Here is a 13,659-nt window from a genome sequence, read left to right as displayed (position 1 = left end):
ATATAGGAGCACTCACTACACTAAATATACACACTAGACAGAGATCAGAACCAACCAACACACAGAAGAAACCCACAAAACCAGCATGGCAACACAGGCTACAGATCAGAATAGAAAAACTGAGAAAAGACATCGGACAGCTAACACAATTTATAAGAAATGAAATCTCGGAAAAAAAACGAAAAAGGTTAGGTAAAATCTCACAACAAGAAGCGACAGAGCAATTAGACGAAAAGAAGCAGAAATTACAAGCATTAGCCAAACGACTCAGAAGATACAAAAAAAGTGAAAATAGAAGGAAACAAAACCAAACATTCAACACAAACCAAAAGAAATTTTACCAGACAATAGATAACACACACATTAAAATAAACAATCCACCAAACATAACAGACATGGAACACTTCTGGAGCAGCATATGGTCTAACCCGGTACAACATAACAGGCATGCACGGTGGATACAAGCAGAAACAGACACATACAAGATGATACCACAAATGCCTGAAGTGATAATTTTGCAACATGAAGTCACCCAAGCAATTAATTCTACTCACAATTGGAAAGCCGCTGGAAATGATAAAATAGCAAATTTCTGGTTAAAGAAGTTCACCTCAACACATTCACATCTAACTAAATTATTTAACAGTTACATTGCAGACCCATACACATTCCCTGATACACTTACACATGGAATAACTTATCTGAAACCTAAAGATCAAGCAGACACAGCGAACCCAGCTAAATATCGCCCCATAACATGCCTACCAACAATATACAAAATATTAACTTCAATCATTAAACAGAAATTAATGACACATACAACACAGAACAAAATTATAAATGAAGAACAAAAAGGCTGTTGCAAAGGAGCACGAGGATGTAAAGAGCAACTGATAATAGATGCAGAGGTGACATATCAAGCTAAAACTAAACAAAGGTCGCTACACTACGCATACATTGATTACCAAAAAGCTTTTGATAGTGTACCCCACTCATGGTTACTACAAATATTGGAAATATACAAAGTAGATCCTAAATTGATACAGTTCCTAAACATAGTAATGAAAAATTGGAAAACCACACTTAATATCCAAACAAATTCAAATAATATCACATCACAGCCAATACAGATTAAGCGTGGAATATACCAAGGAGACTCATTAAGTCCTTTCTGGTTCTGCCTTGCTCTGAACCCACTATCCAACATGCTAAATAATACAAATTATGGATACAATATTACTGGAACATATCCACACAAAATCACACATTTGCTATACATGGATGATCTAAAACTACTGGCAGCAACAAATCAACAACTCAACCAATTACTAAAGATAACAGAAGTATTCAGCAATGATATAAGTATGGCTTTTGGAACAGACAAATGTAAGAAAAATAGCATAGTCAAGGGAAAACACACTAAACAAGAAGATTACATATTGGATAACCACAGCGACTGCATAGAAGCGATGGAAAAAACGGATGCCTATAAATATCTAGGATACGGACAAAAAATAGGAATAGATAATACAAATATTAAAGAAGAACTAAAAGAAAAATATAGACAAAGACTAACAAAAATACTGAAAACAGAATTGACAGCAAGAAACAAGACCAAAGCTATAAATACTTATGCCATACCAATATTGACCTACTCATTTGGAGTAGTGAAATGGAGTAACACAGACCTAGAAGCACTCAATACACTTACACGATCACAATGCCATAAATATAGAATACATCACATACATTCAGCAACAGAAAGATTCACATTAAGCAGAAAGGAAGGAGGAAGGGGATTTATCGATATAAAAAACCTACATTATGGACAGGTAGACAATTTAAGAAAATTCTTTATAGAACGAGCAGAAACTAGCAAAATACACAAAGCAATCACTCATATAAATACATCGGCTACACCACTACAATTTCATAACCACCTCTACAACCCTTTAGACCACATAACATCAACAGATACGAAGAAAGTAAATTGGAAAAAGAAAACACTTCATGGCAAGCACCCGTATCATCTAACACAGCCACACATCGATCAAGACGCATCCAACACATGGCTAAGAAAAGGCAATATATACAGTGAGACAGAAGGATTCATGATTGCAATACAGGATCAAACAATAAACACCAGGTATTACAGCAAGCATATTATTAAAGATCCCAATACCACAACAGATAAATGCAGACTTTGTAAACAACAAATAGAAACAGTAGATCACGTCACAAGCGGATGTACAATACTAGCAAATACAGAATACCCCAGAAGACATGACAATGTCGCAAAAATAATACATCAACAGCTTGCCTTACAACATAAACTAATAAAACAACACGTTCCCACATACAAGTATGCACCACAAAATGTACTGGAGAATGATGAATACAAATTATACTGGAACAGAACCATTATAACAGATAAAACAACACCACATAACAAACCTGACATCATACTCACCAATAAAAAGAGGAAATTAACACAACTAATCGAAATATCCATACCCAATACAACAAATATACAAAAGAAAACAGGAGAAAAAATTGAAAAATACATCCAACTGGCTGAGGAAGTCAAAGACATGTGGCATCAGGATAAAGTTGACATCATACCAATTATAGTATCAACTACAGGAGTCATACCACACAATATCCACCAGTACATCAATGCAATACAGCTACATCCAAACACATATATACAACTACAGAAATCCGTAATTATTGATACATGTTCAATTACCCGAAAGTTCCTAAATGCAATATAACACATACCGTACAGTTAATAGGAAGTGACGCTTGATCAAGGTCCGCGTCACTTTCCATTCTCAACCAGACTTAACGTCTGAGAAAGTAAAGAAATAATAATAATAATAATAGTAATAATAATAATAAAACTGTCTAAGTAAATTTGATGAGACCCCTTTGGTCTAAAACTTATTCTTGTTTTACCATACTGGAGGCTGATGCGTTCCACTGAACTGAACTCTCAGAAGGAAGGATCTGGCAGCTATACAAAACATTTTTCACACAAGCTAGGTCTAGGAGAGAAGTTAATTTTCTAGTATCAGTATGCTAACAGTCAGCAATAGTAAGAAACTTATATTTCATAATAATAAAGTGTGCATTTCCGACACCAAAATATATTTATTTTTTTTCACCATCTAAAGAAACAAGGTCTGTAGCAAAACACTTTGTTACTAAACCATTTCATTTATGTGAAGTAAGTTTGACATCAACTTCAATTCATAACATTCATCACTAGGATGGTACTATTACTGTCAAATGATAATTCACATAATAGGTAATGTGCATCATTAGCTGAAACACTTGGCTTGCTTTTGCTCTTTCATGAATTGATTTAAAGCTGTATGACATTAGTGATTGAAGAGCACAGCACTGACACTATTAAAGCATCCTGTTTTTGTTTTTCAGGAGATGCACTACGATGTTACAAGTGCACCTCTGACAGTGATCCAAAATGTGAGACCAATCCACAGGAGACTGAGAACTGTGATGATTTACCTGACTTTAGCAAGATTACAGGGGGCCTGCTTGAAGTGAAACCTACCTGTTTAAAGGCCGTTGTTCGAGGTACTTTTTTCATATTCATGTTATTTCAGTAGTTATAATTTAGGTTTGCTCTGTTCACTTCATGTACACTATTTTTTGTGTGTGAAAGAGAAACTTGTGAACATTGCACAATGTATACACAGGGTGAACCAGAACTCCATCAACAACCTGTCAGAGGTGGTAGCATGGGCCAAAACAAGAAAAAAGGACAGTAAACATTGCCTCTCAAATGCATCTCTTAAGAGCTATGAGCATTTGGTGGCTAGAAGTAATGTGTTTCACAGTATTGAAGATGAACAAGTACTTGTAACTCTTAAGGTGTGCACTTTGGAGCCCACTTTCACTCAACATTATTTTCTTGTTTTGGTTCATACTGCCATCTCTCAAGATATGGAAAGCAAAGAAGATATGTGTCTCACAGTAGCAGAGATGAACAAGTGCTCATAGCTCCTAAGCTACACATTTTAGATCCCATGTTTATCTGACATCTTTTCTTGTTTTGTTCCATAGTACTGCCTGTGAAAGTGTGTCAGTAGACTATCACATTTACATTATTGCCATAACATTTGATTTAGTGTACCATGGTAAATATTAATCTCAGTTTTACAATAAAGCATAATTTCTTGTTCAAACTCAGTAGTAATGATAGTCTGCAGCTGTTTTTTCATTTTGTTTTATCGATCTATTGCATCCAATTCATGAAGTTGACCAGTTGAGAAATGGAATCTTGGAGATGACCACACACTGATCCTTATGTGTCAGACATGAGATTCACGAAGATACATTAAAAAAAAAAAAAAAAAAAAAAATGATTGCCATCAGCTTTGTAAATCTCAATAAGTGAGGCATCAAATTATCTAGTCATTATATATGTTGAAATTTTCAGTAATGGAAATTGTGTGTTTTGCATTTAATTTTCAGTTGGTAACTGCCATATATAAAATGAATAATAAAAGCATATCAGTAAAGATGTCTTGTATTATGCTAAATTTTATATTCATTTAACTCTGGTATCGTTGTTGCTGTTGCGGTCTTCAGTCCAGACACTGGTTTGATGCAGCTCTCCATGCTACACCATCCTGTGAAAGCTTCTTCATTTCCAAGCAACTACCTTACATCCTTCTGAATCTGCTTAGTGTACTCATCTCTTGGTCTCCCTCTACGATTTTTACCCTCCACGCTTCCCTTTAGTACTAAATTGGTGATCCCTTGATGCCTCAGAACATGTCCTACCAACCGAGCCCTTCTTCTATACAAGTTGAGCCACAAATTCCTTTTCTCCTTCAGTACCTCCTCATTACTTACATGATCTAAATCTTCAGCATTCTTCTGTAGCATCACATTTCTAAACTATTTACTGCCCATGTTTCACATCCATACATGGCTAGACTCCATACAAATACTTTGAGAAAAAAGTTCCTGACATTTAAATCCATATTCAATGTTAACCAATTCCTCTTCTTCAGAAACGCTTTCCTTGCCATTGCCAGTCTACAATTTATATCCTCTCTACTTCAAACATCATCAATTATTTTGCTCCCTAAATAGCAAAACTCCTTTACTACTTTAAGTGTCTCATTTCCTAATCTAATTTCCACAGCATCACCTGATTTAATTAGACTACATTCCATTATCCTCATTTTGCTTTTGTTGATGTTCATCTTATATCCTCCTTTCAGGACACTGTCCATTCCGTTCAACTGCTCTTCCAAGTCCTTTGCTGTCTCTGACAGAATTACAATGTCGTCAGCAAACCCCAAAGTTTTTATCTTCTCCATGGAATTTGATTCCTACTCCAAATTTTTCTTTTGTTTCCTTTACTGCTTGCTCAATGTATAGATTGAATAACATCGGGGATAAGCTATAACCCTGTCTCTTGATCCCTTCCCAACCACTACTTCCCTTTCATGCCCCTTGACTCTTATAACTGCCACCTGGTTTCTGTACAAATTGTAAATATCCTTTGGCTCCCTGTATTTGACCCTCGCCACCTTCAGAATTTGAAAGAGAGTATTCCATTCAACATTGTCAAAAGCTTTCTCTAAGTCTACAAATGCTAGAAACGTAGGTTTGCGTTTCCATAACCTTTCTTCTAAGGTAAGTCGTAAGGTCAGTATTGCCTCACGTGTTCCAACATTTCTACGGAATCCAAACTTATCTTCCCCAAGGTCAGCTTCTACCAGTTTTTCCATTAGTCTGTAAAGAATTCATGTTAGTATTTTGCAGCTGTGACTTATTAAACTGATAGTTCGGTAATTTTCACATCTGTGAACACCTGCTTTCTTTGGGATTGGAATTATTATATTCTTCTTGAAGCCTGAGGTAGATGGTAGAGTTTTGTCAGGACTGGCTCTCCCAAGGCTAGTAGTAGTTCTAATGGAATATTGTCTACTCCCGGGGCCTTGTTTCGACTTAGGTCTTCCAGTGCTGTGTCAAATTCTTCATGCAGTATCATATCTTCCATTTCATCTTCACCTACGTCCTCTTCCATTTCCATAATATTGCCCTCAAGAACATAACCCTTGTACAGACCCTCTATACACTACTTCCACCTTCCTGTGTCTGCTTAGAAATGGTCTTCCATCTGAGCTCTTGATATTCATACAAGTGGTTCTCTTTTCTCCAAAGGACTCTTTAATTTTCCTGTAGGCAGTATCTGTCTTACCCCCTAGTGATATATGCCTTTACATCCTCACATTTTTGTCCTCTGCCCATCCCTGCTGAGCCATTTTACACTTCCTGTTGATCTCATTTTTGAGACGCTTGTATTCCTTTTTGCCTGCTTCATTTACTGCATTTTTATATTTTCTCCCTTCATCAGTTAAATTCAGTATTTCTTCTGTTACCCAAGGATTTCTACTAGCCCTCGTCTTTTTACCTACTTTATCCTCTGCTGCCTTCACTATTTCATCTCTCAAAGCTACCCATTCTTCTTCTACTGTATTTATTTACCCTGTTCTTGTCAATCATTCCCTAATGCTCTCTCTGAAACTCTACAACCTCTGATTCTTTCAGTTTATCCAGGTCCCAGCTCCTTAAATTCCCACCTTTTTGCAGTTTCTTCTGTTTTAATCTACAGTTCATAACCAGTAGACTGTGGTCAGAATCCACATCTGCCCCTGGAAATGTCCTACAATTGAAAACCTGGTTCCTAAATCTCTGTCTTACCATTGTGTAATATATCTGAAACCTATCAGTGTCTCCAGGCCTCTTCCATGTATACAACCTTCTTTCATGATTCTTAAACCAAGTATTAGCTATGATTAAGTTATGCTCTGCACAAAATTCTACCAGGTGTGTTCCTCTTTCATTCCTTCCCCCCATTCCACATTCACCTACTACTTTCCCTTCTCTTCCTTTTCCTGCTATTGAATTCCAGTCCTCCACGACTATTAAATTTTTGTCTCCCTTCACTATCTGAAAAATTTCTTTTATCTCACCATACATTTCTTCAATCTCTTCATTGTCTGTGGAGCTAGTTGGCAAATAAACTTGTTCTACTGTGGTAGGCGTGGACTTTGTGTCTATCTTGGCTATGCTGTTTGTAGTCGCTCCCATTTTTTTATTCATTATTAAACCTACTCCTGCATTACCGCTATTTGATTTTGTATTTATAACCCTCTATTCACCTATCCAGAAGTCTTTTTCCTCCTGCTATTGAACTTCACTGATTCCCATTATCTGCTGCCCCTCTTCAGGAACCACATGTTTGTCTGGCCTCTCAACAGTTACACCCCCCCCCCCCCCCCCCCATTGTGGTTGCACCTATGGTACGGCTATCTGTATCGCTGAGGCATGGAAGCCTCCCCACCAACAACAAGGGCCATGGTTCATGTATGAAGTATTAATTTTTAAAGTTCAGAGATGGTTTTAACTTATTATGACAGCAATGTAACATTTCCGTTAAAATGTTCAAAATAGTTTTAACCTCATAATTGGCCCATTTGAAATGGGGGTGTGCTCAGAATGACAAATGAAAGTGAAGGCACAGACCTGTCACAAATAAAACAGTAGAAATCCAGCAAACTCAAGTAATCTTTCCAGAAAAAGTCAGCGTTAATTATCTGTTATAGTACCCAGTTAATAAGTAATATAGATTTAGAGGTTGGAGCCTACTTGTCAGACATCAGTTTGAAGACTGATGCTATTTGTTCCTCAGAGCACTGGCTCAAAAATGTAAACATGTTCACCAGTTGTACAACTGCTAGAACTTTTTGCAGGTCTGATAGCACAGTGGAGTGGCTGTATAATACTCTTAAAGAGGGCATAGAATGCGGCTGAAGCAACAAAATTGACCACTTAAATCTTAAATAGTCCAAACAGCCAGTGCAAGTTAATCACCAACTCCATGACCAGTGTCATTTTCCTTCAGCCATTCAAAGCCTCTAAGATTATTCCATGACACAAAAAGGCAGACAAGTAGAAGGTAACTATCAACCAGTCTTCATCCTCTCAACCGTATCCAAAATAATAGAAAATGTTATGTATGCATTAGTAATGAGCTTTCCTGAAAGTAACTCCTTACTATCAGATTATTGAAGTAAATCCACTAATGTAAGCTCTCTTTTTATTTATTGACCAGATATTATACTCATTTAATGAAAAACACTGTGGTTCTAGACTTTTTATGGACTTCACAAAAACGTTTGATCCATCCAACCACTCTCTATACTTATCAAACAAGATTCCTGTGGTGTATGCAAAGGGTTTTTACAGTCATAGATATAAAACAGAGGGCAGCTAGTAGAAATAACAGATGATGGAAGAACATGTCAGACAAATGTAATACCAGTCAACTCACAAGTTCCTCAAGAACCAACCCTGAGCCCATTCCTCACATTCTCCCAGAAAACTTAACGTTAAATGTTCCTGTATTCTGTGCTCAGAATATTTCTCCACAGCAGATGAGAGTTCATGTAGTTGACAGCAAAATCTCTTGTACTGGCACTCTGATCACAACCTCTTGCTAGATATGGATTAAACTCTTCATATTATCTTCTGTCTGTCTGTTGAAAAAGAACTTATAGTAATTGAAAATAAAGCTATTGAATGAAGACTAAATTTCTTGTGCTGTGGGTAGCCAACACATTTTGCTGGAATATCCACAGACATAAACTGCTAAGTAAATTGAGCCATGCTTTTACAGTGCTTAGTCTATGGTGTGACTTGACTGTCACAAGAAATGTTTGCTGTACTCTCATAAACTCTGTCATTTCATAGGTTATTCCTTTAAGGGATCAACACGCAAAAATATTTCTTATGAAAAAACAAATAGTGATGAAGTCTACCACATGCAAACACTCAGCCAATTTCCAAAGAATTTGGATTTTGTCTGCTCCTTGCATAATGACCATGTCATTTGTGAATAAGAAGCTCCATCTGTTTGAAAGAAATGATGGTGTGTAAGATCACCACATGTGTACTACTGACAATATTCATCTAACAAATCATAGACTGAGTAGACACAAGGGGTCATTATAAGGTTTTAATTATCACTATTCAAACAATTAAGATACATAATTAATATATTGTTTAAATAACTTATGGGAATGCAGCCGGGAAACATTGTTGACGACTGCTGATATTTTGACAGTGATGACCAGTGCAAGACAATGTTCTGCAATAGCAGATTTTCTCGGCTGTTGTAAGCATGTGTAATGCTTCTGCTCAATACACCTGCCCTCTGCAATCCTGGTAGTCTGATCAATAGGTGACATACCACAAATGCAAGGAATGCAGTAGACAACTACCTTACTTAAACCAATATCATCCTTTACCTTTAGTAAAAGGATCCTAATCTTAGATGGTGATCGAAACACATTTCATATCATATTTCCACAAAATATGACCAATCTTGTTGGAGATGCATCCTGCATCAAGCAAAATGGCTATATTATCATCATTCACCCAGGCATGATTGGTTGACAGTGCAATGCATGTCTGATCTGTCTTTCAATATAACCATTTTGACGAAAGGTGACCTCAGGATGGGCTAACTCAGCTGACGAATTCTCAGGGTCTGTGAACGAAGGTATGAAGTACCCCTTCACGCTGAACTGGATGGTGACAATTATTGATCTATAGATACAAGTCAGTGTGAGTAGGCTTCCTATAAATTATGTCTCCTGTAACCTACCCCCACCTTTCTACTTCTATCCATAGTCCACATTACGCAATGTCTTTTATGAAGATTTGAGAGGAGTGAAGAGTACAATTAACTTTTTAGTTTACTTAGCTTGTCTTGTTGATATTCATCAAATGGATTTGCAGCTCCTTGTGTTTACCATGTTTGCAGTTAAAACTGTTGGATGTAAGGTCTGCCAGTTATGCAAAACACCGTTTTAACAAGTTCCCAAACGTATTTCAGCACCTCTGTGCCATCATTAGTGGGTTTCTGTTTTATTTAATCTGTAATGTGAACATTTTTACTAAATGATTATAAAATTATGTGGATATTTAGTTCAAACAATAATTTGTTTCTTTTTATTAGCACCTTTACACTCAGTTTGCATGGTTTTTTTAGGACCACTTGTGTATTATTTATTACAGGTAGCTTGTCATCTGCAACCAAATGATGTTGATGAGAAATTTTGTTGGGAGTTAGGTTATTATTTTATGTTCTAAACGTAATTTAGTTTGTCGCAATATTTCACACCTGTATTCATTTTCACTTACGTTTTTGTATGGAAAGCCCTTTTATTCTCAGCATCATGGTGAGGTGTTGTGAAGCACACATAAACATAACATGTATTTTCACAAAATAAGGTCGTAAAAGCACTTTGCTCTTGAAACATATTTGGGAACTTGGAAAAATGGTGTTTTGCATAACTAGCGGACCTTAAATCCAACAATTTTTGTCATGTTGAGTTGGCTCCAGTTCTTCTTGTTTACGGGTCTGATTCTTGAAGCTGAAAATCTCACATTTTGGGTTCTCATGGTTGGATTGAACTAAATAAATTTGAAGATTGTATTTGCAGAATTTATTTTCTCATATTTTAGTATATCATGCAGACAAAAATAAAAAAAATACGTACAATCACATCACAGGCATGCTTACAATTCTTCACTCTGTGGAAATAATATTCCAAAGGGTTCACAGTTTTTCTCTTACATTATTAATTTTGATTATTATTTTATAAACGAATCTAGAAACAAACATAGTAAACAGTGCAGGATTGCATAATTAATAATAGACATTTTTAATGTGCTAATATTTCATAATTTCAAATATATATATATATATATATATATATATATTTCCCTTAGGGGGAAAAAAGGTATATGTCTGCTTGTGTCTGTATATGTGTGGATGGATATGTGTGTGTGCGAGTGTATACCCGTCCTTTTTTCCCCCTAAGGTAAGTCTTTCCGCTCCCGGGATTGGAATGACTCCTTACCCTCTCCCTTAAAACCCACATCCTTCGTCTTTCCCTCTTTCCTGATGAGGCAACAGTTTGTTGCGAAAGCTTGAATTTTGTGTGTATGTTTGTGTTTGTTTGTGTGTCTGTCGACCTGCCAGCACTTTCATTTGGTAAGTCACATCATCTTTGTTTTTAGATATATTTTTCCTTCGTGGAATGTTTCCCTCTATAAAGATGATGTGACTTACCGAACGAAAGCGCTGGCAGGTCGATAGACACACAAGCAAACACAAACACACACACAAAATTCAAGCTTTCGCAACAAACTGTTGCACTCATCAGGAAAGAGGGGAAGGAGAGGGAAAGACGAAAGGATGTGGGTTTTAAGGGAGAGGGTAAGGAGTCATTCCAATCCCGGGAGCGGAAAGTCTTACCTTAGGGGGAAAAAAGGACAGGTATACACTCGCACACACACACATATCCATCCGCACATACACAGACACAAGCAGAATGTCTGTTTCCCCCTAAGGTAAGTCTTTCCACGTAGGAAAAATATATCTAAAAACAAAGATGATGTGACTTACCAAATGAAAGTGCTGGCAGGTCGACAGACACACAAACAAACACACAAAATTCAAGCTTTCGCAACAAACTGTTGCCTCATCAGGAAAGAGGGAAGGAGAGGGAAAGACTAAAGGATGTGGGTTTTAAGGGAGAGGGTAAGGAGTCATTCCAATCCCGGGAGCGGAAAGACTTACCTTAGGAGGAAAAAAGGTATATGTCTGCTTGTGTCTGTATATGTGTGGATGGATATGTGTGTGTGTGCGAGTGTATACCCGTCCTTTTTGCCCCCTATGAACATAAGCCTCACATATGCTTACAATAGCTGAGCAAATTTGCCATTGCAGAACATTGTCTTGGCAACAGTCATCCTATGGAATATAGCAAGATGGAGATTCTGGCATGCGCTTCCAGCTATTGGTTAGTGCTATTAAGGAAGCAATTGATATTAAATTAGGATGGAGGTTTTTGCTTAAATTCTGCATGGAATCGTGCTCTCTGACTTGTCAAAAAATGGAAGGACAGAGTTAATGCTACCTCACTGGTTGATTATTAATTTTCCCTATTGATAACTTCTACTGTTGGTTATCTTTGCCTGTGTGGTAGTGTTAATGTTCACTGAGAGTGAGGTTGTGTGTGTGTGTGTGTGTGTGTGTGTGTGTGAGAGAGAGAGAGAGAGAGAGAGAGAGAGAGAGAGAGTATATGCGTGTGTTTCCCATAAGTTATTTGAACATAGTATGTGCTGGAAGTAACTCAGGTCTCATGAAATTATTGTTTGTTTGAAGCTACTTTCCTGGAGTTCTGATACTAAAATCTTCATTTCACTGTGCCACAATATGCTGTGAGATGTGCCAAGATAAAATGGCACAGTTGAGAGATAAGATGGAGATATTTTGGCTCCTCTGGTGTTGTACTGCATACTGTGGCACAAGGATTTAAGAGTGTACCAAGGCTGCAGACATATACCTCCAAATAAACAAAAAATATTATTTAACTTTATTTTTTCAAGGTGATAATTAAAACTTTGTGACTACTCCCCATACCATGGCAAGGTGGATCAGCATACTTCATAATAGATTGTCCTGCTCAGTCAAAATTAACAACTCATTCAGGAAGACAGCCCGCAGTATACCACTCTAACATTGCTCTTATTTGGTTGCTGAATATATAAAGAGTAATTTATGAAAAATGTGACTTAAATGTTGTGTTCAGTGATTATTAATTTAAAACTAAATCCTATATTGTTTACATTGGGTTCCTGTACCTGTATGTAAAAATTATTGTTAGTAAAAAGATATATGTATTTTCAAGATTTGCATTAATATGTATTCCATACCACCATGGTAATTAGAGACACTTAGGTTGAAGGTGAGAAACTGGGTGTAGATTATGATACCTATGTACATGAAAATCTCTGTTTAAATATTCCTATTTACTGAACAAAAGTGTAGTGGGGACCATGGCCAGCTGACATAGACTCAACTGCCACATAGAAATGTACACATATAATAGAACTTGTACTCTATTGTAATGTTAATTCATCATCTGAACAGTTTACATTTGATAGCAAATGAAGTCACATTGCTCCTGTCACTTTACAAAGTGATCTGCTGCATGACAGTATTATCACTTTGTCAGTGACAGCAAGCACTTTCCTCTTTTCTATGTTACTTTGACTGTCTTCTGTGGGTATATACACTCTCTTGTTTGTTCCATCATTGTTACTGGCTTTTCACAGGGTTTAGTTGTGGGAGCACTTCTTTTCTTCTTATGTACAGTGTGAGGCACCAAACTTTTTCACTTCAAATTACTTTTGACCCATTAAAGACATTTGTTATTTATTTTCACCTAGAAGAACAATTATGAGGGACTCATGAAACAAACGGCAGTGTGTTCATATAACTTGGTTAACAACCAATATACAGGTATTAACTTTTCCCCCAAGGACTTTACACTGTTTAAAAAGAAATTAAAGAGTAAAAATACATTGAATATAGTGATTTTTGTGCTGTTATTGCAGTCACGGACTTAGAAAGAACACAGTTTGTGCAACTGTGTTCAAGACAAAAAAAATCATCATCAATAACAATGCAGCACAGGGCAAATTTCTGAAAATGAATACTGATCAGTACTTAAACTAGGAGTAATATATTATATA

The 13,659-nt window shown here is 36.6% G+C and overlaps 1 protein-coding gene across 1 annotated transcript in view; it reads left to right on the top strand.

Moving 5' to 3' along the window:
- The window catches only part of LOC126235849 (uncharacterized), a 272,927-nt gene that overhangs the window by 257,442 nt on the left and 1,826 nt on the right, over positions 1-13,659 (top strand). Inside the window, exon 2 of the mRNA XM_049944715.1 lies at positions 3,442-3,600. Coding sequence (XP_049800672.1) covers positions 3,442-3,600 — 159 coding nt within the window. The remainder of the gene's footprint in view (positions 1-3,441; positions 3,601-13,659) is intronic.

Source organism: Schistocerca nitens, chromosome 2 (assembly GCF_023898315.1).
Source record: "Schistocerca nitens isolate TAMUIC-IGC-003100 chromosome 2, iqSchNite1.1, whole genome shotgun sequence".
Lineage (NCBI taxonomy): Eukaryota > Metazoa > Arthropoda > Insecta > Orthoptera > Acrididae > Schistocerca > Schistocerca nitens.
This window is presented reverse-complemented; position numbering and strand designations above follow the sequence as displayed.